General features: G+C 57.1%; 2 protein-coding genes and 1 long non-coding RNA gene across 12 annotated transcripts; 2 read left to right on the forward strand and 1 right to left on the reverse strand.

Moving 5' to 3' along the window:
- Positions 1-1,036: 1,036 nt before the first annotated feature.
- On the reverse strand, positions 1,037-10,947 carry LOC146764899 (uncharacterized). Its single transcript, XR_014950585.1, has 4 exons — positions 10,816-10,947; positions 9,980-10,033; positions 1,271-3,080; positions 1,037-1,206 (listed from the first exon to the last, which is right to left on the reverse strand). It is a non-coding gene; the product is annotated as an uncharacterized LOC146764899 (long non-coding RNA).
- Positions 1,657-7,898, forward strand: LOC144245850 (cdc42 effector protein 2). 6 transcript variants are annotated; one of them, XM_085563949.1, is made up of 3 exons: positions 1,657-1,796; positions 5,419-5,737; positions 6,288-7,279. In XM_085563949.1, exon 3 carries the CDS (start codon positions 6,331-6,333, stop codon positions 6,874-6,876), a length of 546 nt encoding a protein of 181 aa, XP_085420075.1. In that variant the 5' UTR covers positions 1,657-1,796; positions 5,419-5,737; positions 6,288-6,330; the 3' UTR covers positions 6,877-7,279. The 6 variants fall into 6 exon arrangements, with proteins under 6 accessions (XP_085420075.1, XP_085420074.1, XP_021401431.3 ...); XM_085563948.1 differs by having other exon boundaries at positions 5,419-5,554; positions 6,288-7,097; XM_085563951.1 differs by lacking the exon at positions 1,657-1,796 and adding an exon at positions 4,418-4,461 and having other exon boundaries at positions 5,419-5,554; positions 6,288-7,898.
- Positions 10,948-11,073: 126 nt separating the features above from the next.
- On the forward strand, positions 11,074-27,718 carry LOC146764900 (zinc finger protein ubi-d4-like). Of its 5 annotated transcripts, XR_014950580.1 has the most exons (14): positions 11,074-11,234; positions 13,456-13,616; positions 14,638-14,745; positions 16,593-16,756; positions 18,485-18,577; positions 18,866-18,944; positions 19,452-19,493; positions 22,108-22,245; positions 22,323-22,451; positions 23,129-23,241; positions 24,296-24,377; positions 25,340-25,456; positions 25,559-25,620; positions 25,744-27,718. XR_014950580.1 is itself a non-coding variant. In XM_085563928.1 (12 exons), exons 1-12 carry the CDS (start codon positions 11,203-11,205, stop codon positions 25,414-25,416), a joined length of 1,218 nt encoding a protein of 405 aa, XP_085420054.1. In that variant the 5' UTR covers positions 11,075-11,202; the 3' UTR covers positions 25,417-25,443. The 5 variants fall into 5 exon arrangements, 2 of the variants coding, with proteins under 2 accessions (XP_085420054.1, XP_085420055.1); XR_014950579.1 differs by lacking the exon at positions 25,559-25,620 and having other exon boundaries at positions 25,340-25,476; positions 25,703-27,718; XR_014950578.1 differs by lacking the exon at positions 25,559-25,620 and having other exon boundaries at positions 25,340-25,476.
- Positions 27,719-27,996: the final 278 nt, after the last annotated feature.

Consider the following 27,996-nt stretch of genomic DNA (forward strand, 5'->3'; position numbering starts at 1 on the left):
AAGGGAAGGGAAGGGAAGGGAAGGGAAGGGAAGGGAAGGGAAGGGAAGGGAAGGGAGGGGAGGGGAGGGGAGGGAAGGGAAGGGAAGGGAGGGGAGGGGAAGGGAAGGGAAGGGAAGGGAAGGGAAGGGAAGGGAGGGGAAGGGAAGGGAAGGGAGGGGAGGGGAAGGGAGGGGAAGGGAAGGGAAGGGAAGGGAAGGGAAGGGAAGGGAAGGGAAGGGAGGGGAGGGGAGGGGAGGGAAGGGAAGGGAAGGGAGGGGAGGGGAAGGGAAGGGAAGGGAAGGGAAGGGAGGGGAGGGGAGGGGAAGGGAAGGGAAGGGAAGGGAAGGGAAGGGAAGGGAAGGGAAGGGAAGGGAGGGGAAGGGAAGGGAGGGGAGGGGAGGGAACGGGGGAAGGATCCGCTCGGATTCCCGGGATGCTGCGGGGAGCGCGGGCGCAGCCCCTCCTGCCCCCGGCCGCGTCCGCGGCGCTGTCGCGTCCCGGATTTAAAGGGAAAGCGGCGATTCCTTCCTTGGATCAGGAAAAAAGAGCGGATCCCTCCCCCACCTCCTCCCCGCTTCCCGGCTTAATTAAACCAGCGCTTAATTGGAGCTCCCCGGCTCCGCCTGCTCCCGGCTTAGAGCAGCGGAACGGCCCCGGAACGGCCCCTGGATCCCCGGAACGGCCCCTGGATCCCTGGAATAACTCCTGGATCCATGGAATAGCTCCCGGAACAGCCCCTGGATCCCCGGAACGGCTCCTGGATCCATGGAATAACTCCTGAATCCCTGGAACAGCCCCTGGATCCCCGGAACAGCCCCTGGATCCATGGAACAGCTCCTGGATCCCTGGAACGGCCTCTGGATCCCTGGAACAGCTCCTGGATCCCTGGAACGGCCCCTGGATCCCTGGAATAACTCCTGGATCCATGGAATAGCTCCCGGAACAGCTCCTGGATCCCTGGAACAGCCCCTGGATCCATGGAATAGCCACTGGAACAGCTCCTGGATCCCTGGAATAGCTCCTGGATCCATGGAATAGCCACTGGAACGGCCCCGGAACGGCCCCTGGATCCCTGCCCGGCGCTTTCCGGGCGTTTTTTCCTGCGAGCAGGAGAATCCCCGGATTCCCAAACCCCCGGATTCCCGAACCTCTGGATTTCCGAACCCCGGATTCCCGAACCTCTGGATTTCCGAACCCCGGATTCCCGAACCTCTGGATTCCCGAACCTCTGGATTCCCGAGCCCCCGGATTCCCGAACCTCTGGATTCCCGAACCTCTGGATTTCCGAACCCCGGATTCCCGAACCTCTGGATTTCCCAGTCTCTGGATTTCTGAACCCCCGGATTCCCGAACCTCTGGATTTCCCAGTCTCTGGATTCCCGAACCTCTGGATTCCCGAGCCCCCGGATTCCCGAACCTCTGGATTTCCGAGCCCCGGATTCCCGAACCTCTGGATTCCCGAGCCCCGGATTCCCGAGGCGCCGCTCCGGAGTGTCCCGGCCGGGCTCCGATCCCTTTCCCAGCCGCGGCCGCTCCCAGCGCCGCTTCCCGGGAATCCCGGCCCGGGAGGAGCCGCCCGACGCAGCCGCCGCTGCTTTCCCTGGATTTCGGTTTTTTCCCTGGATTTTTTGGCACCGCGGACACCGGGGTGTGGCCGAGGCCGAGACTTCTTCCTTCCTTCCCCATCGTCCGGCTTTTCCTGGGATTGTCCCGAGGGTTTTCCTGGGAAAAGGGAGGACCCGGCAGGTCCCGCAGTCCCCATGGAATTGTCAGCGCCGCGCTGCCCCCGCGCCGGACCCTCCGCTGGATCCCCGAGGTGGGGCGGGAGCAGGGAATTCTTTCCCGGATTTAACCGATTTTAACCAATTCCAGCTTTTCCCGTGGCCAGCGCGGGGCCGGATCCCACGGACGGGTCCTGGCGCCGCTCCCAAAATCCCCGTTCCCCAAAAAACCCCAGGACCTTCATCCCAAAGGGCTCTTCTTCCTCTGGGCCGCTCGGGACCGCAGGACAATGGGGCATTTCCATCTTTTTTCGGGAAAATCCATCCCGCGGCACGACCCCGGGGCAAATCTCCTTCCCGGGGGCGAATCCGGAGGCGGGGATTTAAAATCGGGCACCAAAAAAAGGCTGGAACGGGTCAGGAGGGGAGGAATGGGAGGAACCCCAGGAGATCTTGGAGGCTGCTCCTCCCTCGGGCCATTCCCATGGGAAAAGGAATTTCATTCCATCCCCGAATCCCCGCTTGGGGAAAAATGTGGATGGGATTTCTCGTGGGGACACCGGAGTGGGGAAGAGCTGCTCAGACAGTGCCAAAATGCCTGAAAATTGGCTAAAAACCCCCCAAATTTCTGTGTGGCAGGGCCCAAAATGCTGGAAATGGGCAGGAAGTGAGGATTTTTTACGGAAAAACAGTGGGAAATGTAAAAATGTTGAGGTCCTGAAGCTCAAGGGGCTGAAAATGGGCAGAAAATTTCACATTGAGGTAGAAATTTCCAAAACCAGGTGGAAAAGGAACGGAATGTCCAGGTTGTGAGAGGTAAATTTGTGGCAAGAGGCAAAAAAAATCCCAAATGTTTCCTGAGCTGAAGCCTGAATTTCCAAGAACAGGTGGAAAGTGAAAAACCTGGATGGGCTGAAGCCCAAAGTGCTGAAAAAGGACCAAAATTTTCCTGTAATTTCAGAGAAAGAGCCCAAATTCCTCCCAATCCAAACCCTAAATCACCAAAAACGGGTGGAAAAGGAACAGGATAGCCTCCATTGGAGCCGGAATTGATGGAAACAGGGGAAAATTCCTCAAATTTTCCTCCGTGGGAATCGAATCTGCTGATTCAGGCGATTCCAAGGGTCGGAGTCCTGGAAACACCTCCTGGAGCTCCTCCCACTCAGATCCTGGGGAAAACATCCCTTTTTTCCCCTGTTTTTTGCTCTTTTTCCCTGTTTTCCTCGTTCCTGACTCTTCCTTCTGGGGTGTCCTGGGTTCTCCTGGGATTTCAGGGGTGGAAACTCCCAGAAATTGGGGTTTTTTTGGAGCTTTCTTCACGGTTTTCCTCCTTTTCCAGCCCATTTTTCACCTGTTCCGGATCTCCCTACAGGATTTGCCTGGGGGAGGAAAAAAAAAAAAATAAAATCCTAAAGAATTCCAGAGGAGGGGATTCTGGGGCTGGAGTCGCCCGTTGCAGGGGTTTCCCTCTGGCAGCACAAAGGGAACGGAGCTCCCGGAGCTCCCGGAACGTTCCGGGGCTTTGTCCCGGCGCAGCCGCGCGGGAGCGGCCCGGGGGAGGGACCGGGGCCTTGTTCGGGCTGCCGGAGATTTCCAGGAGGCAAAAATCCCGGAGCACCGGGACAGGCATCCCCGTCAGCCCCAGGCACACCTGGGGATCCACATTTCACAGCCTTCTTTCCCTCCAAATCCACCTTATTCCCTCCAAATCCACTTCTTTCCCCCACAAACCCATTTTCCCTCCTAGAATTCCATTTTTTTTTCCCTACAGCCCTGTTTGTTTTCCCTACAATTTCACTTTTTTTTCTCCACTTCAATCCTACTTTTTGCCCTACGTTCCCCTTTTTCCAATGGCCGCGGTGCTTCCCCGCGGCACCGGTGTGGATGTGATTCCAGAGGAAGATTCCCTGTCCCCGTCCCTGTCTCTGTCCCCAATCTTGTCCCTGTCCCTTTGTCCCCATCCCTGTCCCCATCCCTGTCCCATCCCTGTCCCCATCCCTGTCCCCATCCCTGTCCCCATCCCTGTCCCATCCCTGTCCCCATCCCTGTCCCATCCCCATCCCCGTCCCATCCCTGTCCCATCCCTGTCCCCATCCCTGTCCCATCCCCATCCCTGTCCCTGTCCCATCCCTATCCCTGTCCCCAATCTTGTCCCTGTCCCTTTGTCCCCATCCCCGTCCCATCCCTGTCCCAATCCCCATCCCAATCCCTGTCCCATCCCTGTCCCATCCCTATCCCATCCCCATCCCTGTCCCATCCCTGTCCCTGTCCCATCCCAATCCCTGTCCCATCCCTGTCCCTGTCCCATCCCAATCCCTGTCCCATCCCTGTCCCATCCCCATCCCTGTCCCCATCCCTGTCCCTGTCCCATCCCTGTCCCCATCCCTGTCCCATCCCTGTCCCCGCCCCTCCCGCCCGTCCCGCACTAATCCCGGGATTAGCGGCGCCGCTTCTGCACCGTCAGGATTCTCCTGCCCGGAGCCGCCGGACGGGGCCGGGGCCGTGCCCCGATCCCCGGGACCGCCCGGGACCCTCTCCCCTCCCGGACCCTCTCCCCTCCCGGACCCTCTCCCCTCCCTCCCGGACCCTCTCCCCTCCCTCCCGGACCCTCTCCCCTCCCTCCCCTCCCCTCCCGGACCCTCTCCCCTCCCCTCCCGGACCCTCTCCCCTCCCTCCCCTCCCCTCCCGGACCCTCTCCCCTCCCCTCCCGGACCCTCTCCCCTCCCTCCCCTCGCGGCCTCGGGAGCGGCGCCAGCGCCGGTTGGTAACGGGGTCTGGGCGGATGGGGGGAAAAACGGGAGAGAATTCCATGAAAACGGGGGATAACGGGAGAGAACTCTATGAAAATGGGGGAGAATTCCATGAAAACGGGATAATGGGGAGAACTCCATGAAAACAGGGGAGAATTCTGTGAAAACAGGGAAGAACTCCATGGAAACGGGGGATTATGGGGGAGAATTCCATGGAAACGGGAGAGGAAGGAGGGAATTCCATGAAAACAGGATAAATGTCTTAAAAACGGGATGATAAGGGAATATTCCCTAAAAACAGGGAATTATAAGGGAATAGTCCCTAAAATGGGATAATAAGGGAGTATTCCTCCAAAGCAGGGAATTATAAGGGAATATTCCCTAAAAACAGGGAATTATAAGGGAATAGTCCCTAAAAACAGGGAATTATAAGGGAATATTCCCTAAAAACGGGGGATGATAAGGGAATAGTCCCTAAAAACAGGGAATTATAAGGGAATAGTCCCTAAAAACGGGGGATGATAAGGGAATATTCCCTAAAAACAAGGAATGATGAGGGAACATTCCCCAAAGCAGGGACAGGCGGGCAGCAGTCGGCTGGGGGAGGTTTGGAGCGGTGAAGGGGAAATGGGATTTTCCATCCCTCGGGCCCTCGGTGGTGTTGTTGTTTTTAGGGATAAATCCTCCCGGGGCTTTTCTGGGTCGAATTCCGGGAGGGGCCCCTCAGGGTGTCCCTAAATCCCTCACTGCTGCTCCCTTACAAAAACAGGGGTGGATGGAATTCTTTTCCCCTGAAAATTCCTGATAAGGGTGAAAACCTCCGGAACTCCCCACTTGCTGATTTAACAGGGAACCTTCTGGCGGCCCCAAACTCCTTCCATCCCTTTTCCCTCCCACTGAGGCAATTCCCAAAGCTGGACACATTCACGGCACCACAAATTCCCATTTTTGCCTCATTTCTCCCCAGAGCTGGAAAATGCGGCCCAGATCCGATGGCTGAGCTCAGAGCTGACGACTGAAACGGGAAAACCCCAACTTCCTTCCCCTTGTGGCCCCAGATCCCCGAAATCTCTGGTTTTTACTGGGTGGGGCCGAGAGACGGGGTGAGAAAATCCCTTTTGGGTTAAAAACGCCTCTTCCCAGCACTCTGCTCTCCCGACCTCCAAGTGCACAGCCCGGCTCCTCCCCAAAATCACAAATCCTCTGGATTTCCCTGCTTCCCTCCCTCCCACCCGCGCCTGGCTTCCACCTGCGCCTCTGGGGGAAGGTCTGGGATTGTCTGGAGGGTGAGGAAGATCCAGAGGAAGGTCTGGGGTTGTCTGGAGGGTGAGGATGCCCCAAGGGAAGGTCTGGGATTGTGTGGAGGGTGAGGACAGTTCTGGGATTGGTTTGGAGGGTGAGGATGATCCAAGGGAAGGTCTGGGGTTGTGTGGAGGGTGAGGATGATCCAGGGGAAGGTCTGGGATTGGTTTGGAGGCTGAGGATGCCCCAAGGGAAGGTCTGGGATTCATTTGGAGGGTGAGGAAGATCCAGAGGAAGGTCTGGGATTGGTTTGGAGGGTGAGGATGCCCCAAGGGAAGGTCTGGGGTTGTCTGGAGGGTGAGGATGTTCCAGAGGAAGGTCTGGGATTGTGTGGAGGGTGAGGACACCCCAAGGGAAGGTCTGGGATTGGTTTGGAGGGTGAGGACACCCCAAGGGAAGGTCTGGGATTGTCTGGAGGGTGAGGACACCCCAAGGGAAGGTCTGGGATTGGTTTGGAGGGTGAGGATGCCCCAAGGGAAGGTCTGGGATTGTGTGGAGGGTGAGGAACTGAGCCTTTCCCCCACTCCTCCGCAGGCTGTCCTGAGCCGGCCAGCTGGGCCGCGTGCCGGCGGCCGCCATGTCCACCAAGGTGCCGATCTACCTGAAGCGGGGCAGCCGCAAGGGCAAGAAGGAGAAGCTGCGCGACATCCTGTCCTCGGACATGATCAGCCCGCCGCTGGGCGACTTCCGCCACACCATCCACGTGGGCAGCGGCGGCCAGAGCGACGCTTTCGGGGACATCTCCTTCCTGCAGGGCAACTTGCACCTGCTGCCCGGCGGCCGCGACGCCGAGCGCGGCGGGGCGGCGGCGCCGTTGGAGTCCTCGCGCGCGGCGCCGCCGCTCCAGAACGCCGTTTCGCTGCCGGCGCTCGGCGCCGCCCGGGCGCTGAGCCTGCCCGCGGCGCGGGCCCCGCCGAAACCCCCGCGGCTGCGCCCGGACGAGGCCCCGGCGCCGCCGTCGTCCCCGCGGCCCGGCGCCGGCGAGGCCGAGCCCTTCCCGGCGCACGCCGGCTCGCTGCTGTCCCTGCACGTGGACCTGGGGCCGTCCATCCTGGAGGACGTGCTGCGGGTCATGGACCGGCACCGGGCCGAGCGCGGCGCCCGCCCGGAGATCCGGACGTGACGGCGCGGGGAGGCGGACGGCGAGGATGAGGATGGCGAGCAGGATGCGGGGCGGTTTTCGGACACGGCGCTCGGATTCCGGCTCAGATCCCAGCTCTGATTACAGCTCATATTCCAGCTTGGATTCCAACTCAGATCCCAGCTCAGATCCCAGCTCAGATCCCAGTTCTGATTCCAGCTCAGATCCCAGCTCAGATCCCACCTCGGATTCCAGCTCGGATTCTGGCTCAGATTCCGGCTCAGATCCCAGCTCAGATTCCAGCTCAGATCCCAGCTCAGATCCCAGCTCGGATCCCAGCTCGGATCCCAGCTCAGATTCCAGCTCAGATCCCAGCTCAGATCCCAGCTCGGATCCCAGCTCAGATTCCAGCTCAGATCCCAGCTCAGATCCCAGCTCGGATCCCAGCTCAGATCCCAGCTCGGATTCCAGTTCTGATTCCAGCTCAGATCCCAGTTCTGATTCCAGCTCAGATCCCAGCTCAGATCCCAGCTCGGATCCCAGCTCAGATCCCAGCTCAGATCCCAGCTCAGATCCCAGTTCTGATTCCAGCTCGGATTCCAGCTCAGATCCCAGTTCTGATTCCAGCTCAGATCCCAGTTCTGATTCCAGCTCAGATCCCAGCTCAGATCCCAGCTCGGATCCCAGCTCAGATCCCAACTCAGATCCCAGCTCAGATCCCAGCTCAGATCCCAGCTCAGATCCCAGCTCGGATCCCAGCTCAGATCCCAGCTCAGATCCCAGCTCGGATCCCAGCTCATTTTCCGCCTTTCCTCTCGCCGGGTGAGGGTTCACCCTCAGGGCAGAACCCCCGAGCTCTCCTCAGTGCCAGAGCTGACCACGGGAAACGCGACCCCGTGTCCGTCAGACCCCACGGGATGAATTCCTCTTTTGGGATGAATTCCCAAAGATTCCGGCCAGGAGGATTTGGGGGCGCAGCGGGGTTTGTTCTGAACCGTCACGGCGCCGTCACTTCAACTCCTGCTCCGTGAAATCCTTTGGAAATCCCAGACGGGGCAATCTCCCCCGGGCTCCGTGGAGGAGCCAAAACTCCCCGTGGAGGAGCCAAAAGTCCCCGTGGAGGAGCAGGGCTCTTGTTTTAGGAACTCAATCCACGGAGGGGCCAAAAAACCCCTCTGGGGCCGGCAGGAGCGGGGCTGGGCTGGGAATCCTCGAGGAGACGCAAAACCAACCCAAAATCCCGATCCGGGCCGACGGATCCGCCGCCGACTGTTTGGGAGCGGCGGGAACGGGGAATTCCAGCTGGATTTTGGGGAACGGGACAAAAACCCAGCTGGACACGCTGCTGGTGACGGGGGGGATTCGCGGGGCCTCCTTGCCCAGGCTCCTGTCACAAATTCCATCCTTTCCCGATTCCGGGGAGTTTGAGCCCAGAATGAGGCCGGGATCCCCCCAGGGCAGAGTCGGGCCCCTCCTGACCAGCGAGTCTAATTTAGATTATCTGACTAATGACTCATTAGATTCTCCTTAACGAACCCTTGTCCCGCCTCTTCCTTCCCCTCCCCCTCTGCGTCGGTAAACCCGAACCGCTTTTGGTGCAAACACCCAGAATTTGGGGATAAACCCATTTCCCAACGTTTTCGTCTGTAAAATAATTAGCAGACCGAGGTTGATTGGGCTCGATCAGGTTTAATTTCTATTTGGTCCAACTCTTCCCTGCTCTGAACTCTTTTCTCCCCCCACACTCTGTCCACATTTTATTTATTTTGGGATTTTTCCTCGCCAAATCAATTCCAGCCGTTTCAGAGCCTCGTTTGCGATTAATTAACCCCCGGGACGTTTGTGATTAATTAACCCCAGAGATTGGGATGGGAAGGTGGCTCCAGACACTCCACAGCTGCCACTCGGACCAACGTGAAGGGAAGCCAGCCCAGCACGGCTCATTTTGGGTGGATTTCTGTGGTTTGGGGGTTTTCCAACACGAGCTGGGCTGGGACAATGTGGATGGACTTTTTTTCCTGGATTTCACCCCAGTTTTCCTGGCTTCCACCTTAATCAGTGATTTGAAGATGGAGCTGTTTGTGCCCCACCTCGGCCCAGGAATTGCGAAACCGTCGCTGCCGGAGCGGTTTCGAAATAATCAAAATCAGCCAAAATCCCCTTTTTTTCCTGTTTTGTCCCTTTTGTGTCCCGTTTTTTTCCCTTCCACAACCCAGGGCTGACTTTTGGGGTGCTCCAGCTTTAATCTGGGATCTCGTTCACTCGTTTCTGTTCTCTCTGCTCCAGTCCTGGAAAAGCTCCTTTAATTTATCAAATTTGGGGTATTTTTAACCTTGAAAAGGTGATTTTTCTTTTCTCCCCCCTCCCCTCCTTTCTCTCTTCCCTCCCTCCCACACCCCCCAGACCAACTTGCTATAAACCCCTGAAATTATCCCCAAAATTAGTGTTATTATCCCTGAAATGTTTTTTTTTCCCTCAATCTCATCTCCTGCAAAAAAAAAAATACCAAATTCCTTAATTAACTTTTAATTAATGAATAAATCATTTGGGATCCCTTTCCACAGGACTGGAGCCTCCTTCACTTCTCCCCTAATTAATCACTCCCCGAATTAATGATTTATGCAAACCACAGCTGCTGATTTGCTCCCAATTCCAAGAATTTGAGTCATCCGGAGCAGCCCTGACTCAGCTCCCCCTCCCTTTTTGGAGAATAACTCCGGATTCAATCAAGGATGGAATCGTTCATTAACCCCAGCAGGGGCACAGGCCTCCCTCCCAATTTCCTCGTTATCCCGGGATTTCCGCTGGATTAACGCCGCCCACGCCAGCGGTCAGTGCCTGACCCCCGGCGTGGCCGGAGCCGGGAACGGAGCCGGAGCAACAGCCGGCCTGGGATTACCAGGAGGAGGAGGAGGAGGAGGAGGAGGAGGAGGAAGGTTTGACCAGGGGGTGACCTTGGGGGAGAAATGCAAATTCCCAGCAAACAGGGAAAAAAAACCCAGGTAGGATGTGGAAATAAGGAGGAAAAAGAGAGAGGAATTCACCTGGAAATAAATGGGGAATTCACCTGGAAGTGAGGAACTCACTTGGAATGTGGAATTCACCTGGAAATAAATGAGGAATTCACCTGGAAAGGAAAACTCACCTGGAAGCTGCCGTCAAACCACGCTCGCCGTGGGGTCTGTGGGTGACCTCGGTCCTGAGGGATGAATTTGGGGACACTTGGTTAATTCAGGTTGGAGAAAAAGGGAAAAGAGCTCAACAATGGGAACTTTTGGCAGGAGTTTTTGGGGATGAGGAGCTGTAAGGAATCTGGGGGGATCTGAGGGATCCATCCTCACTTATCCCTCATTTCCCCTCTCCCAGCTGTTCATCCCTCATTTCATTCCCCCATCCCCAATTTATCCCTCATTTCCCCTCTCCCAGCTGTTCATCCCTCATTTCATTCCCCCATCCCCAATTTATCCCTCATTTCCCTCCCAACCCTCACCCCTCTTTCCATGTTATCCCTTCCTTCCTCCATCCCTCCCCATCCTCCCTCTTCTCACCCCCTTCCATGGAAAAGCTGAGAAAACCTTTGGGATCATCAAAATCCAACCCGGCCACCCCTGAACAGCGTCCCCATGTGCCACATCCCGGCTTTTTTTGGGATAACCCCAGGGTGGGACAACCCTTTCCAGGGACTTTCCTGAATAAACCTCCCCTGACACAACTCGGGGCTGTTCCTTTTGTTTGATCCATGGGGAGAAGGGATCTCACCCCCAGCCCCATTCCAGGGAATCTAGGGAGCAGTGCGGTCTCTCAAATCTCCTTTTTCCACGATAAACCCCCTCATCCTCTGCCATCATTTCCGCCCTCACTTTCTGTCCATTTTTGCCTCACTCTCGTGCTTTGTTCTCTCCCATTTTTCCCCTCAGTCTCCCCCCGTATCCCCACCCTGCCTCCCGCCCTCATCCCCACGCCCTCCCTTCCTCCCCGTACCTTCAGCCGCCCCTTTTTCCCGGATTTTCTCCTTTTTCGTGCATTTTCCCCCTCAGATCCTTTTCCCGCCATTTTTCCCCTCAGGCTTTCGCCCCTCCCCCACCCCCCCTTTTCCCGCCTTTTCTCGCGCCCCCCACCCCCGCGCACGCGCGCGGCGCACAGCGCCCCCCAGCGGCCGGGAGGACTCCGCGCTCCCCTCCCCCGGCCCTCCCTCTCCCTCCCTCCGCCTCCCCTTTCCCCACCCTCCCTCTCCCCGCTCCTCCTCCTCCTCCCTCCATCCCTCTCCTTCCTCCTCCTCCTCCTCCTCCTCCTCCATCATCCCCCTCCCCGCCCTCCCGCCCCTCCCTCCGCGCACGCGCCCCGCGGCGCCCCGGCGGCGGAGCCAAGATGGCGGCGGTGGTTCAGAATGTGGTCAAGCTGTGAGTGCGGCTCCCCCCCCTCCCCGCACACCGCCGGTCTCCCCCCCCCGCGGCGCGGGAATGGTGCGGCCCGGCCGGGCGCGGGAAGCGGGGCCCCCCCTTGGCCCCGCGCGCGCCGGACGGGACCAAGCGGGCGGGCAGGGGGGTGGGGAGGAAGCGACACGCGCGCATTGTTCGCCGTGAACTTTGCTGAGGGGGGCGTTGAGGACACCCCAAAATCCTCCTCCCCCGGCACCGGGAGGGCCGCAGAGGTGTGAGGGGAGAGCAGAGCCTGCGAGGGTCCCGAGGGGCCGGGGGGGTCCCGCAGGTCTGGCCCTGAGGGGGTCCTGGAGAGGGCAAAGGCGGGGGTTCGCCCCTGTAAAATTCCTGGATCGTATCCCTGTGCTTCCCTGTGCTCCCTCGTGTGGCCCTAAACTCCGTCTGCGAGCGTCCTGGAGAGGCCAAGGACGGGGGAGTCATCCCAGCGCATCCCTGGAGAGTCCCTGTGCCTCCTTCAATATCCCTGAATATCCCTGAATATCCCTGAATGTCCCTGTACCTTCCTGCTTATTCCTGCACTGCTTCCCAGCGCATCCCTGGAGAGTCCCTGTGCCTCCTTCAATATCCCCCAATATCCCTGAATATCCCTGTACCTTCCTGCTTTTTCCTGCACTGCTTCCCTGTGCATCCCTGGAGAGTCCCTGTGCCTCCTTCAGTATCCCCGAATATCCCTGAATATCCCTGAATGTCCCTGTACCTTCCTGCTTTTTCCTGCACTGCTTCCCTGTGCATCCCTGGAGAGTCCCTGTGCCTCCTTCAGTATCCCCGAATATCCCTGAATATCCCTGAATGTCCCTGTACCTTCCTGCTTATTCCTGCACTGCTTCCCTGTGCATCCCTGCCAGAGGGTCCTGTGGAGGCCGAGCTGGGGGGAGCTTCCCTGTACTTCCCTCGAAATCCTTGTATTTCCCTCAAAATCCCTGTATCTCCCTCGAAATCCCTGCATTTCCCTGTATATTCCTGTGCTTCCTTCTAATTCCCTGTATTGCTCTCTAAATCCCTGTATTTCCCTGTGTATTGCTGTATTTACCTTTAAATCCCTGTATTTCCTGTAAATCCCTGTATTTCCTGTAAATCCCTGTGTTTTCCTGTCCATCCCTTGGCTCCATCTCTTCCCGCCCCTGTGAGAGTGTCCTGAAGAAGCCAAGGAATGGGAAATTGGAAACTTTATTCCGGAGGATTTCCACGTTTATTCCTGATATTCTCCAGGATTTTGTCCCTGAGGGTTTCTAGGTTTATCCCTGATATTCTCCAGGATTTTATCCCCGAGTCTCTCCGTTTGTATCCCTGCCACTCCCCTGGTATCCCTGACATGCCTGAGAGGTTCCCCATTCCCTGTACCCGTCCCTGCCAATCCCGGTGCCAATCCCTGCCATTCCTTGTGCCAATCCTTCCCATTCCCTGCGCCATTCCCTGTACCCATCCCTGCCATTCCCCGTCCCATTCCCTGCGCCCTTCCCCGTGCCCATGCTGCCTTTCCCGGTGCCGATCCCGGCGTTCCCAGCACTGATCCCTACCAATCCCTGTGCCATTGCCTTTGCCAATCCCTCCCATTCCCTGTGCCATTCCCTGTGCCCATCCCTGCCATTCCCTGTGCCAGTCCCGGCGTTCCCGGTGGCGATCCCGGCACTCCCAGCACTGATCCCTGCCATTCCCAGTGCCCATCCCGTCATTCCCCGTGCCCATCCCAGCATTCCCCGTGCCCATCCTGGCATTCCCCGTGCCCATCCCTGCCATTCCCTGTGCCAGTCCCGGCGTTCCCGGTGGCGATCCTGGCACTCTCAGCACTGATCCCTGCCATTCCCTTTGCCCATCCCTGCCATTCCCACCACCAATCCCTGCCATTCCCTGTGCCAGTCCCGGCATTCCCGGTGCCGATCCAAACACTCCCAGCACTGATCCCTGCCATTCCCAGTGCCCATCCTGCCATTCCCCATGCCCATCCTGGCGTTCCCGGTGCCAATCCCGGCACTCTCAGCACTGATCCCTGCCATTCCCTTTGCCCATCCCTGCCATTCCCCGTGCCCATCCCTGCCATTCCCACCACCAATCCCGCCGTTCCCTGTGCCCATCCCGCCGTTCCCAGCGCCCATCCCGCCGTTCCCGGCGCCCATCCCGCCATTCCCGGCGCCCATCCCGCCGTTCCCGGCGCCAACGCCGCCGTGCCGCGGTGCCGTTGCAGGCTGGGCGAGCAGTACTACCGGGACGCCATGGAGCAGTGCCACAGCTACAACGCGCGGCTCTGCGCCGAGCGCAGCGTGCGCCTGCCCTTCCTGGACTCGCAGACCGGCGTGGCCCAGAGCAACTGCTACATCTGGATGGAGAAACGGCACCGCGGGCCCGGTACGGCGGGGAAACGGCGGGGAAACGGCGGGGAAACGGTGATGGGAAACGGTGATGGGAAATGGCGGGGAAGTGATGGGAAACGGTGATGGGAAACAGTGGGGAAGTGATGGGAAACAGTGGGGAAGTGATGGGAAACAGTGGGGAAGTGATGGGGAACAGTGGGGAAGTGATGGGAGAATGGTGGGGAAGTGATGGGAAACAGAGGGGAAGTGATGGGAAACAGTGATGGGGAACGGCGGGGAAGTGATGGGAAACGGAGGGGAAGTGATGGGAAACGGTGATGGGAAACGGCGGGGAAGTGATGGGAGAATGGTGGGGAAGTGATGGGAAACGGAGGGGAAGTGATGGGAAACAGTGATGGGGAACGGCGGGGAAGTGATGGGAAACGGAGGGGAAGTGATGGGAAACAGTGACGGGAAATGGCGGGGAAGTGATGGGGAACAGTGGGGAAGTGATGGGAAACGGTGATGGGAAACGGCGGGGAAGTGATGGGAGAATGGTGGGGAAGTGATGGGAAACAGTGGGGAAGTGATGGGAAACAGCAGGGAAGTGATGGGAAACAGTGGGGAAGTGATGGGAAACAGTGGGGAAGTGATGGGGAACAGCGGGGAAGTGATGGGAAATGGCAGGGAAATGATAGAGAACAATGAGGAAATGATGGGGAACAATGGTGAAATGATGGGGAAACAACAGGGAAATTATGGGGAAATGATGGGGACACAAAGGGGAAGTGATGGGGAACAGCAGGAAAATGATGGGGAACAGTGGGGAAATGATGGGGAATAATGGGGAAATGATGGGGAATAATGGGGAAATGATGGGGAACAATTGGGAAATGATGGGGAATAATGGGGAAATGAAGGGGAACAACAGGAAAATGATGGGGAACAATTGGGAAATGATGGGGAACAGCAGGAAAATGATGGGGAACAATTGGGAAATGATGGGGAACAATTGGGAAATGATGGGGAACAATTGGGAAATGATGGGGAACAATTGGGAAATGATTTCTCCGCAGGTTTGGCGGCCGGGCAGCTCTACTCGTACCCGGCGCGGCGCTGGCGCAAGAAACGCCGCGCCCACCCCCCGGAGGACCCCCGCCTCTCCTTCCCTTCCATCAAACCCGGTAATTCCCTGAATTCCTGCTGGATCCCTGGGAATTCCACCCCGGATCCGCCAGCATCCCTCACCCACCCTCCTTTTTCCCAGTTTTTCACCATTTTTCTCTATTTTTCTCTGTTTTTTCCCCATTTCCCCCCCCATTTTTCCCATTTTTACCCCCATTTATCCTCCATTTTCTACCCCATTTTTACCCCATCTATCTCCCATTTTCCCCCTCGTTTTTCCTGTTTCCCCATTTTCCCCCTTGTTTTTCCCATTTTTACCCCGTTTTTCCCGTTCTCCCTCTGTTTTTCCTGTTTCCCCTCCGTTTTTCTCGTTCCCCCCCTTTTTGCCCGTTTCCCTCCCGTTTCCCCGTTCTTCCTGTTTTCCCCGTTGTTCCCGTTTCCCGTTGTTCCTGTTTTCCCCATTGTTCCCGTTTCCCATTGTTCCCGTTTCCCCCCCGTTTTCCCCGTTTCCCCCCCGTTGTTCCCGTTTTCCCCGTTGTTCCCGTTTCCCCGTTTTCCCCGTTGTTCCCGTTTTCCCCGTTGTTCCCGTTTCCCCGTTTTACCCGTTGTTCCCGTTGTTCCCGTTGTTCCCGTTGTCCCCGTTGTTCCCTTTTCCCCGTTTTCCCCGCTGTTCCCGTTTCCTGTTTCCCGTTTCCCCGCTGTCCCCGTTCCCCGTTTCCCGTGTCCCGTTCCCCATTCCCCGTTTCCCGTTTCCCGTTCCCCGTTCCCCGTTCCCCGTTCCCCGTTTCCCGCTGTCCCGTTCCCCGTTCCCGTTCCCCGTTCCCCGTTCCCGTTCCCGTTCCCCGTTCCCGTTCCCCGTTCCCCGTTCCCGTTCCCCGTTCCCCGTTCCCCGTTCCCCGTTCCCGTTCCCCGTTCCCCGTTCCCCGTTCCCGTTCCCCGTTCCCCGTTCCCCGTTCCCCGTTCCCCGTTCCCCCTTCCCCGTTCCCCCTTCCCCGTTCCCCATTCCCGTTCCTGTTCCCCGTTCCCCGTTCCCCCTTCCCCGTTCCCCATTCCCGTTCCCCGTTCCCCGTTCCCCGTTCCCCGTTCCCGTTCCTGTTCCCCGTTTCCCGTTTCCCGTTCCCCGTTCCCCGTTCCCCGTTTTCCCCGTTGTCCCCGTTCCCCATTCCCGTTCCCTGTTCCCGTTCCCGTTCCCCGTTTCCCGTTCCCGTTCCCCGTTCCCCGTTCCGTTCCCCGTTCCCCGTTCCCCGTTCCCGTTCCCCGTTCCGTTCCGTTCCGTTCCGTTCCGTTCCGTTCCGTTCCGTTCCGTTCCGTTCCGTTCCGTTCCGTTCCGTTCCGTTCCGTTCCGTTCCGTTCCGTTCCGTTCCGTTCCGTTCCGTTCCGTTCCGTTCCGTTCCGTTCCGTTCCGTTCCGTTCCGTTCCGTTCCGTTCCGTTCCGTTCCGTTCCGTTCCGTTCCGTTCCGTTCCGTTCCGTTCCGTTCCGTTCCGTTCCGTTCCGTTCCGTTCCGTTCCGTTCCGTTCCGTTCCGTTCCGTTCCGTTCCGTTCCCGTTCCCCGTTCCCCGTTCCCCGTTCCCCGTTCCCCGTTCCCCGTTCCCCGTTCCCCGTTCCCGTTCCCCGTTCCCCGTTCCCTGTTTCCCGTTCCCCGTTTCCCGCTGTCCCGTTCCCCGTTCCCCGTTCCCCGTTCCCCGTTCCCGTGTCCCCGTTCCCCGTTCCCCGTTCCCGTTCCCGTTCCCCGTTCCCGTTCCCCGTTCCCCGTTCCCGTTCCCCGTTCCCCGTTCCCCGTTCCCGTTCCCCGTTCCCCGCTGTCCCCGTTCCCCGTTTTCCCCGCTGTCCCCGTTCCCCGTTCCCCGTGTCCCATTTCCCCGTTCCCGTTGTTCCCGTTCCCCGTGTCCCGTCCCCGGTTCCCAGAGGCGGAGCAGGCTCTGAAGAAGGAGGCGCTGCTGGCGGCGGACGGCAGCAGCCTGGAGGCGCTGCTGCGCACGGAGCCGCCCGAGAAGCGCGCGCTGCCGGAGCCGCGCGGCGACGACGACGGCCTGGCCGACTTCCCCGGCGCCAACAGCCGCGCCCGCAAGGTGCCCCGGGAGAGCGGGAATGCGGGAATGCGGGAATACGGGAATGATGGAATGATGGGAATGACGGGGATGACAGGGAGCGGGAATGAGCGCCCGCAAGGTGCCCCGGGAGAGCTGGAATGCGGGAATGCGGGAATGACGGGGATGACAGGGAGCGGGAATGACGGGAATGACGGGAATGACGGGAATGACGGAGAGCGGGAATGCGGGAATGACGGGAATGACGGGAATGACGGGAATGACGGGAATGACGGAATGACGGGAATGACAGAGAGCGGGAATGATGGGAATGACAGGAATGATGGGGAGTGAGAATGATGGCGAGCGGGAATGACGGGGAGCGGGAATGACGAAGAGCAGGAATGCAGGAATTCCAGACAGGAATGCAGGAATTCCAGACGGGAATGTGGGAATTCCAGACGGGAAGGCGGGAATGACGGAGAGCGGGAATGCAGGATAGCAGGAATTCTGGATAGTGAGAATGCAGGAATTCCAGACGGGAATGCAGGAATTCCGGATAGTGGGAAGGCGGGAATTCCAGATAGTGGGAATGCAGGAATTCCGGAGAGCGGGAATGCGGGAATTCCGGGAATTCCGGATGGGATAGCGGGAATTCTGGCTGGGAATGTGGGAATTCCAGGCGGGAATACGGGAATTCCAGGCGGGATAATGGGAATTCTGACCGTAATAGCGGGAATTCCACTGGGATAGCAGGAATTCCAGACGGGAATGTGGGAATTCTGGACGGGAATGCGGGAATTCCGGGCAGGATAGCAAGAATTCCAGCTGGGAACTGGGAATTCCAGCCAGGAACCAGGAATTCGGGATACCGGGAATTTGGGATGGGAATTCAGGATATCAGGAACTCCAACCAGAAAAGTGGGAATTCGGGATGGGATCTAGGAATTCAGGATACCAGGAATTCTGGGATGGGGACCAGGAATTCCGGGATGGGGACCAGAAATTCCAACCAGGAATTGGGAATTTGGGAAGAAGGAAGATGCTGGTCCCAAAATTCTGGGAAAAAAAAGATTCTGCTCCCAAAAATCAACGGGAGGGAAATTCCAGCCCAGAAATTCAGGGAACTTTCTGATCCTGTCATTCAGGGAGAGGGGAGTTTTGGGGTCATTTTCCCAGAATTCCGCATTTTTCCCTTCCTGGGGCTTTCCCACAGGATTTTTTAGCCGGGAAATCTTTCCCCAGCCTCCTTTTCCTTTTTCTCTTTTCCTTTTTCCCTTTTCCTTTTCCTTTTCCTTTTCCCTTTCCCTTTCCTTTTCCTTTTTTTCTTTTCCTTTTCCTTTTCCTTTTCCTTTTCCTTTTCCTTTTCCTTTTCCTTTTTTTCCTTTTCCTTTTCCTTTTCCTTTTCCTTTTCCTTTTCCTTTTCCTTTTCCTTTTCCTTTTCCTTTTCCTTTTCCTTTTTTTCCTTTTCCTTTTCCTTTTCCTTTTCCTTTTCCTTTTCCTTTTCCTTTTCCTTTTCCTTTTCGCTTAATTCCTTCTCCAAGCGCTTTCCCACCAAATCAGGCCCTTCCAGGATGTTTTTTTGGGGATAAAACACCTGAAATTCCCTCTCCATTCACAAAAACCTTTTGGTGCCTCCTCTGGGATGGATCCAGCTGTGGCTCCTCCTGCATCCCTTCCCATTTTTCCTGTTTTTCCCCATTTTTCCCGGTTTTTCCTATTTTCCCCCATTTTTCCCTGCTCTGACCCCTCTGCTCCGCTCGTTCCCAGCGGATCCTGGAGCCCGACGATTTCCTGGACGATTTGGACGATGAGGATTACGAGGAGGACACGCCCAAGCGGAGAGGGAAGGGCAAGGCCAAGGTGAGGCCATTCCAGGCAGTAATTCCGGGCAGTAATTCCAGGCAGTAATTCCGGGCAGTAATTCCAGGCAGTAATTCCAGGCAGTAATTCCGGGCAGTAATTCCAGGCAGTAATTCCAGGCCATTCCTGGGACGCGGCCGGGAAAACCGGGCTCCGCGCCGAGATTTTTCCCCAATTCCCAAGGATCTGTGGTCGCTTCCGGGCCGTTCCCACCGCGGGGCGCTGTCGGGTCGCTCCTTTCCCCGCTCCCCATCCCGGTTTTTTCCCGAAATCCCGGTTTTTCCGCAGGGAAAAGGCGTGGGCGGGGCTCGCAAGAAGCTGGACGCCGCCATCCTGGAGGACCGGGACAAGCCCTACGCGTGTGACAGTGAGTGCCGGGACAGCCCCGAGTCCCTTCCCACCCTCCTCCCGGGGCCTTTTCCCACCGGGAATACTGGCAGGCAGCAGGATACGAGCCAGGATCGGAGCAGCTTGCAGCCAGGATGAAAAGCAGGATCAAAAACCAGGGTGAACTTCCCCAGCAACCCCCCAAAAGGCCGGGAAGGCCCCTCCCCTTCATCCCAGTGGTTTTCCAGTGGGATCCCAGTCCCCGGGAGCCCTTCCCAGCCCTCCCTAAGGATCTGGGAGCTGTGAATTCCAGCAAAACCCTCGGAGTGGGGGCTCTGTCCCTCCCGGCCCACGAATCCAGGGATAGCGGGATGGGGAAGGCGAGGGAGGCTTTGCCAGCTCCTTTTTCTCTCTTCTTCCTCCTGTCCTGCCGCTTCCCAGCACTAATTCTCCCCCTGGCTCCCTGAGGTTGTGTTTTTCCTGCCCTTTTTTCCCGGTTTTCCGTGTGTGTCCGTGTCCTCTCACGACTTCTCTTTCTGTGTTTCAGACAGTTACAAACAAAAGCATTCCTTGAAACCTCCCGACCGAGGTAGTTCCGCTCTCTCTCTGCTCGTTTTTCCTGCTTTTCCTCCTTTTTTTTCCCCCTTTTTTCCACCCAAAAAAAACCCCAAAAAACCAACAAAACAACCAAAAAAAAAAAATCCCCAATCCCCCTGCGGAGCCCCGGGGTGGGCAGGAGGAGGGGAGGGAGAAGCCAAAGGCCACGGGAGCGACGTCAGCGCCGGCCCCGCTCGGGCCCCCTGACCCTTTTCCAGCAGGGAACGGGGCCGGGAAAACAAAGATTAACCCCCCTGCGGAGCCAGCAATGGGAAAAACACGGAGTTCCGCCCAAATCCCGGAGTTTGCACCCAAATCCCGGAGTTTGTACCCAAAATCCCGGAGTTTGCACCCAAATCTTGGAGTTTGTACCCAGAATCCTGGAGTTTGCACCCAAAATCCCGGAGTTTGCACCCAAATCCCGGAGTTTGCACCCAAATCCCGGAGTTTGCACCCAAATCCCGGAGTTTGTACCCAAATCCCGGAGTTTGCAGCCAAAATCCTGGAGTTTGCACCCAAAATCCCAGAGTTTGCAGCCAAAATCCTGGAGTTTGCACCCAAATCTTGGAGTTTGTACCCAAAATCCCGGAGTTTGTACCCAAATCCCGGAGTTTGCACCCAAATCCCGGAGTTTGTACCCAAAATCCCGGAGTTTGTACCCAAATCCTGGAGTTTGCACCCAAATCTTGGAGTTTGCACCCAAAATACTGGAGTTTGCACCCAAATCCCGGAGTTTGTACCAAAATCCCGGAGTTTGCACCCAAATCTTGGAGTTTGCACCCAAAATACTGGAGTTTGCACCCAGATCCCAGAGTTTGCACCCAAATCTTGGAGTTCCCACCCAAATCCCAGAATTTGCACCCCAATCCCAGAGTTCCCACCCCAATCCCAGAGTTCCCACCCCAATCCCAGAGTTCCCACCCAAATCCCCGAGTTCCCACCCCAATCCCAGAGTTCCCACCCCAATCCCAGAGTTCCCACCCCAATCCCAAATCCCGGGATGTGCCGCTGCCTCCAAAGCCCCCCCGTTGTTTTCCCGCTCCGAATCCGCGGAATTTTGCCTCCAAAAAGCCCCAAAAAACGGGGATGGGCCGCAGGTGGGGAGGGGGATTTGGGATATTCCCGGGATGTTCCTGAGGCTCCTCTTCCTCCCCTTGGGAGGAGAATTCCAGAGTGGAGTCTGGAGATTGTCCTGGAGGTTTTGGGGGGAGCAAAGGTGACTTTGGAGCCCCGTGGATCGGGAGGGAAGCGGGAATTTCCTGGGAATCACGTTGGGATTGCTGCCTCTTGCTCGCTGCTGCTCCAATCCCGTTTTCCCCTGGAAGCCCACCGATCCCGGGGCGATTCCCGTGGTTTTCATCCCAAAATATCCAGCGTGGCTGCAGGAGCCAGCCTCCCTCTGGAAGTTCAGCTCCCATTTTCCCCGATCCAGCTGGTTTTTTTCCTGATTTTTCCACGGTCTGGGGAGATCCTGAGGTGGAAGCGGATCCAGAAACTCCCGTGGTGTTCTGGAAAAGCTCCGAAATCAGGAAATCTCATCCCAAAGCAGCTCATTCCCAGTTTTTGGAAAAATGCAGGGGAAACTTGGGAAACATCTGCATCGAGCCCTGGAATTCCCGCTCCGGTGCTGCTTTTTTGGGATTTTATCCCAATTCCTCAGGCTCGTCCTTCCCACACCAAAACGGGGCTGGAAAGGGATTTTGGGGTGTCCTTGGATAAGGAAAAACCCAAAAATCCCTGGAAAAGGAGCGCTGGGGACCTGGAGCTGATCCCTGATCCACGAGGAGCTGGATCCAGGCAGAAATCTCCCAAATTCCGGGGTGGGGAACAGGAAGAGCGATGGATTTTGGAGTTCCAAGGAGCTGGGATGGATCCATGGCCACTGCCAAATCCTTCCTTGGAACCCCAGAATTCCCAAATTCCCCCTTCCCTCGGTTTTTAACCTAAGGATGGGAATTTTTGGGGTGGGAATTTCCTCTCCACGACACATTCCCAATGAGGATTTTGCCATTGGATTGATCCTGGGGAATTTACGTGGAATTCCTTCTGGATCTCCTGGGGAATTCACCTGGAATTCCTTCTGGATCTCCTGGGGAATTCACCTGGAATTCCTTCGGGATCTCCTGGGGAATTCACCTGGAATTCCTTTGGGATCCCAGGGAATTCACCTGGAATTCCTTTGGGATCCCAGGGTGTTCACCTGCAATTCCTTTGGGATCCCAGGGCGTTCACCTGCAATTCCTTTGGGATCCCAGGGTGTTCACCTGCAATTCCTTTGGGATCCCAGGGTGTTCACCTGGAATTCCTTCTGGATCTCCTGGGGAATTCACCTGCAATTCCTTCGGGATCTCTTGGGGAATTCACCTGCAATTCCTTTGGGATCCCAGGGAATTCACCTGGAATTCCATTCCTTAGCAATTCCGGGTGCTTTCACCCAGTTCCAGCCTCTTTCCTCTCCCAGCCCGGCGCTGGGATCGGCCAGGAGGGTTCAGGATTTGGGATTTCCCTCCCCTGGCCGCCCCTAACCGGGCTCTCCCGGGGTTTTTCCCGGATTTCCCGGGGTTTTTCCCGGATTTCCCGGGGTTTTTCCCGGATTTCCCCGGCAGTCTGCGGGAAGCGCTACAAGAACCGCCCGGGGCTCAGCTACCACTACGCCCACTCCCACCTGGCCGAGGAGGAGGGCGACGACAAGGACGACTCGCAGCCGCCCACGCCGGTGTCCCAGCGCTCCGAGGAGCAGAAATGTGAGGGGAGAACCCCAGAGCACCCGGGGAGAAGTGGGCAATTCCCGGCCCTGATCCCCAGCGATTCCCTTTTCCAGCCAAGAAGGGTCCCGACGGAGTGGCGCTTCCCAACAATTACTGCGACTTCTGCCTGGGGGACTCCAAGATCAACAAGAAGACGGGACAGCCCGAGGAGCTCGTGTCCTGCTCCGACTGCGGCCGCTCCGGTGGGCACGGCTGGGGGACGTTCGGGATCTGAGGGTTTCCCCCTGGATCGGGGCCCAGATGGGGCTGGGGGACGTTCGGGATCAGGGATGGGGCTGGGGGAACGTTTGGGATCAGGGATGGGGCTGGGGGATGTTTGGGATCGGGATCCGAGGGTTTCCCCTGGATCGGGGCCCAGATGGGGCTGGGGGACGTTCGGGATCAGGATGGGGCTGGGGGACGTTCGGGATCAGGATGGGGCTGGGGGGACGTTCGGGATCGGGGATCCGAGGGTTTCCTCCTCCTGGATTGGGGCCCAGATGGGGCTGGGGGGATGTTTGGGATCAGGGATGGGGCTGGGGGATGTTTGGGATCGGGATCCGAGGGTTTCCTCCTGGATTGGGGTTGGGGAAGATCTTTGGGATCGGAGATCTGAGGGTTTCCTTCCGGATTGGTCCTGCTGTGTCCCTGCTGTGTCCCTGCCATGTCCCTGACGTGTCCCTGACGTGTCCCCGTGTCCCTGCCGTGTCCCTGACATGTCCCTGACATGTCCCTGCTGTGTCCCTGACATCCCCATGTCCCTGCCGTGTCCCTGCCGTGTCCCTGCCATGTCCTTGCCGTGTCCCTGCCGTGTCCCCGTGTCCCTGCCATGTCCTTGCCGTGTCCCTGACGTGTCCCTGCCGTGTCCCCGTGTCCCCAGGTCACCCGTCGTGCCTGCAGTTCACGCCGGTGATGATGGCGGCGGTGAAGACGTACCGCTGGCAGTGCATCGAGTGCAAGTGCTGCAACATCTGCGGCACCTCCGAGAACGACGTGGGTGCCCAGAATCTCCTGGGGTGCCCAAAATCTGGGGTGCCCAGAATCTCCTGGGGTGCCCAGAATCTCCTGGGGTGCCCAAAATCTCCTGGGGTGCCCAGAATCTCCTGGGGTGCCCAAAAATCATCACCAGGGAATGCCCCAAAGTCACCTGGGAGTGCCAAAAAAACACCTGGGAATAGCCCAAAGTCACCTGGGAATGGCCCAAAGCACCTGGGAGCGCCAAAAATCACCTGGGAATGCCAAAAATCACCTGGGAGTGCCAAAAAAATCCACCTAAAAGTGCCCCAAAATCTCCTGGGAATATCCAGAATTATCTGGGAATGCCCCAGAACTCACCTGGAACCCGGGAATGCCCCCAGACCGTCTGGGAATGGCCCGAAATTCCCATTGGAGGCTCTTTAGTGGGGGAAATCCTTGGGGTTTAGGAGTCCATGTGACCCAGGAAAGGCTTTTTTGGGGGAAAAAAAATGGATTTTGGTAATCTGCAGGATCCCAGAGCCATTCTGGGAGAAATCCTGGGCTTTTCATCATCCCTGGGAATCTTCCTGCAGGAAACTTCTGCCTTTGCAGAACTTTCTGGATACGGGGGAGGACAGTGTTGGGGTGGGGAAAATCCTTTAGGGAGCTGTGGGGGAGGATTTTTGGGGGAAAAGGGGGAATTTGGGCTGTGGGATGATGGGAATCCTTTAGGGAGCTGCGGGGGAGGATTTTTGGGGGGAAAAGGGGGAATTTGGGCAGTGGGATGATGGGAATCCTTTAGGGAGCTGTGGGGGAGGATTTTTTGGGGGGAAAAGGGGGAATTTGGGCCGTGGGATGATGGGAATCCTTTAGGGAGCTGTGGGGGAGGATTTTTTGGGGGGAAAAGGGGGAATTTGGGCCGTGGGATGATGGGAATCCTTTAGGGAGCTGTGGGGGAGGATTTTTTGGGGGGAAAAGGGGGAATTTGGGCCGTGGGATGATGGGAATCCTTTAGGGAGCTGTGGGGGAGGATTTTTGGGGGGAAAAGGGGGAATTTGGGCCGTGGGATGATGGGGTGTCCCCGGGCCAGGACCAGCTGCTGTTCTGCGACGACTGCGACCGCGGGTACCACATGTACTGCCTGACCCCACCCATGTCCGAGCCCCCCGAGGGTGAGTCCGGCCCCGGGGGCTGATCCCGGGATCCCACCCCAAATCCTTCCCTGGGATCCTGATCCCCTGGGATTCCACCCCAAATCCTCCCCTGGGATCCTGATCCCCTCCCAAAACCTCCCCTGGGATGCCCTCCCAGATCCTTCCCTGGGATCCTGTCCCAGATCATCCCCTGGGATCCCGATCCCCTGGATCCTGTCCCAAATCCTTCCCTGGGATCCTGATCCCCGGGATCCCATCCCAAATCCTTCCCTGGGATCCTGATCCCCGGGATCCCATCCCAAATCCTTCCCTGGGATCCTGATCCCCGGGATCCCATCCCAGATCATCCCCTGGGATCCTGATCCCCTGGGATTCCACCCCAAAACCTCCCCTGGGATCCCCCATCCCCCCGGGTTCTCCCTGGGCTTCCCCCTGGGATGTGGGGAGGGCTTTTATTGTCCCAAATCCTCCTCCTCTTCCTCCTCTTCCTCCTCTTCCTCCTCTTCCTCCTCTTTTTCCTCCTCTTCCTCCTCTTCTTCCTCTTCCTCCTCTTCCTCCTCTTCTTCCTCTTCCTTCATTCTCCTTTTCCTCCTCCTTCCTTTCTTCTCCTTCTCCCTCCTCTTCCTCTTCCTCCTTCTGTCCATCCTCTCCCTCCCTTCCTTTTCTCTTCCTCTTTTCCTCCTCCTCCTCTTCCTCCTCCTCTTCCTCCTCCTCTTCCTCCTCCTCTTCCTCCCTCCCCTTTCTTTGGTCTCTTCCTTCCTCCTCCTCTCCTTTCCCTCCTCCTCCTCCTTCCTCTTCCTCCTTTCTGCTTCTCCCTCTCCCTCCCGCCCTCACTGGTTAACTGGGTGATGGGTTAACTGGGTGATGGGTTAACTGGGTGATGGGTTAACTGGGTGATGGGTTAACTGGCCGGTTAACTGGCTGGTTAGTGGCCCCTGGGGAGGAGGGGGGCCGAGGCCGAAGGCTGCTCCGTTCCGCAGGGAGCTGGAGCTGCCACCTCTGCCTGGACCTGCTCAAGGAGAAGGCGTCGATCTACCAGAACCAGAACAGCTCCTGATCCGCTCTTCCTCCCGTGCCCACGGCCTCCTCATCCTCACCTTGCCCTCCTCATCCTCACCTTGCCCTTCCTCATCCTCACCTTGCCCTCCTCATCCTCACCTTGCCCTTCCTCATCCTCACCTTGCCCTCCTCATCCTCACCTTGCCCTTCCTCATCCTCACCTTGCCCTTCCTCATCCTCACCTTGTCCTCCTCATCCTCACCTTGCCCTTCCTCATCCTCACCTTGCCCTTCCTCATCCTCCCCAGCCCCTCCTCATCCTCCCCCGGCCCTCCTCATCCTCACCTTGCCCTCCTCATCCTCACCTTGCCCTTCCTCATCCTCACCTTGCCCTCCTCATCCTCCTCATCCTCACCTTGCCCTTCCTCATCCTCACCTTGCCCTCCTCATCCTCACCTTGCCCTTCCTCATCCTCCCCCGCCCTTCCTCATCCTCCCCATCCCCTCCTCATCCTCCCCCCTCGCCTTTGGGGCCTTTCATTTCCTCTTCCTTTTGGCTCCTTTTTCCTTTTTTCCCCGGTTTTTTCCCCTCTTTTTTCCCCCTTTTTTTTATTTTTCTTTTTTTCCCTCCCATCCCCTTTTCCCCCCTCTGTTTCCCCTTTTCCCCTTCTTTTTTTCACATTTTTTCATCCTTTTTTTTTTTTGTTTTAACCCTTCCCTTCATTCCACCTCTTTTTTTCCTCCCTTTTCCCAATTTTGGCTCCTTTTTTCCCCGATTTTTTCCCCTCCTGACATTTTTTGGGGTGACACCCCCCCCATCCAGGGTGACATTTTTGGGGTGACTTTCATCCCTTCCTCCTCCCCAATTCCCAGGATTTCACCCCAAAACTCACCCCCTTCCCCCTCCTGGCTTCCCCTTTTCCCCCTTTTTTCTTTTTGGGAATTCCGGAGCTATTTTGGGAATTTTTTTTTTTTTTTTCATTTTTGAGGGATTTTTCCCACTTTGATTTTTATTCATTTTCCCCCCATTTTTATCCCCCCCCAAAGGATGCTCCCGGCCCCTCCCCCACCCCCACGAGGCCTTACCCCTCCCCCACCTCAAAATGGGGCAGAATTCCTGGATTTGGGGATTCCCCCCCACCCCTCCCCTGCTGACACAAAATGGGGCAAAACCCCCCAATTTTGGGGTTTTCCCCTGGCTCCCACCCCCCCCCCAGGGCTGGTTTGGGGTTGGGGGTGGGGGGGGTTGAGGTTGGATTTTTTTGGGGGGAAAAAGCCCCTTTTGGCCCCAAAACGCCGCTGGGGGGGAGGGGAGGTGTTTGGGGCTGTGGGAACCCCCCCAAAATTCCCCCAATCCCCCCAAATCCCAAATTTTCCCCTCCCCGGCTCCCGTGGACTGAATGTGCCTGTTTTTCTAAAAAAAAAAACAAAAATAAATGGACTTTAAAGCACCTACCTCCGACTGCCCCTCCCCCCTGCACCCCCAACTCCCCCCCGGACCCCCGAGAGGACCCGCTGGGATGGGCCCCAAAAACGGCCAAAATAGCCCCAAAAATGGGCAAAACAACCCCGAAAATGACCAAAATCCCTGAAACAGCCCAAAGTTTAACCAAAATAGCACCAAAATGACCAAAGCAGCTCCAAACTCACTGAAATGATGAAACCACCCCAAATAGCCCCCAGAATAACCCCAAAATTACTGAAATAACCCCAAAATGACTGAAGTCGTCCAAAATTATTCTGATAACCAAAAAAAAAGGACAAAAACAGCCCTAAAAGCACTAAAATACCCCAAAATAACCTCCAAGTGACTCAAACAGCCCCAAACCTGACCCAAATAACCCCAAAATGACTCAAATAGCCCTAAAATAACCAAATAATCCCAAAGTGATGATGCACCCCCCAAAAATATTTTTAAAACCCAAAAGATTCCGAAATAAAACTAAAAATTGACCAAAATGGCCCCAAAAAGTCTTGGAAATGACCCCAAAATGACTGCAATACCCCAAAATTGGCCAAAATAACCCCAAAAATGACTGAAGAATGGCCCCAGAGGGCTCCAAATTGACCCAAATCCCTGAAATCCCCCCCAAAATTCCGGATCCGAGGCCTCATCCCGGTGGTTTCTCTCCTCCCTGTCCTGAGCACGATTTTGGGGGGAATCGACGGCGTTTTGGGTCAAAATGGGATTTTTTCCCCGTTTTCATGCCCTGCTGGGGGTGGGGACGTGGAAATGTCCCAAAACCAGGGAGATTCACCCCAAAGTCCCCTCGGCGAAGCTTCACGGTTGTGTCTTATCCGGGAAAGAGCAAAACGACACCAAAACGGCTCATTTTTCGTAATAAAAACGGCAAAAAATGGAGTGCGTGGGGTTTTTTGGGAAAAAATGACATCGGGGGGGAAATTTGGGGGGAAAAGGTGGGATTTGGGGGCAAAAATTGAGCAGCTTTGCAGGAATTGAGGATTTTGGGGCAAAAAATGGGGATTTCAGGGTAAAAATGGGGATTTGAGAGCACAGTGTGGATTTGGGGCAAAACTGGAGGGTTTTGGGGCTGATAGGTGCCTGGATTTGGGGTAAAAAAGCCCAATTTAGGGGCTGGGATTGAGTTGGTGCTGCCTGGTTTTTGGGCTGAAAATTCC

Source organism: Lonchura striata, chromosome 31 (assembly GCF_050655825.1).
Source record: "Lonchura striata isolate lonStrDom1 chromosome 31, ASM5065582v1, whole genome shotgun sequence".
In the NCBI taxonomy this organism is placed as follows: domain Eukaryota; kingdom Metazoa; phylum Chordata; class Aves; order Passeriformes; family Estrildidae; genus Lonchura; species Lonchura striata.

Bases quoted from the DNA above. Each gene is read 5' to 3' on its own strand.
- LOC144245850 (XM_085563949.1), top strand. From the start codon at position 6,331: ATGTCCACCAAGGTGCCGATCTACCTGAAGCGGGGCAGCCGCAAGGGC.
- LOC146764900 (XM_085563928.1), top strand. From the start codon at position 11,203: ATGGCGGCGGTGGTTCAGAATGTGGTCAAGCT. The intron at 14,746-16,592 runs GTAATTCCCTGA...CCCGGTTCCCAG, and splicing joins CTTCCCTTCCATCAAACCCG to AGGCGGAGCAGGCTCTGAAG. The intron at 18,578-18,865 runs GTGAGGCCATTC...GTTTTTCCGCAG, and splicing joins GAGGGAAGGGCAAGGCCAAG to GGAAAAGGCGTGGGCGGGGC.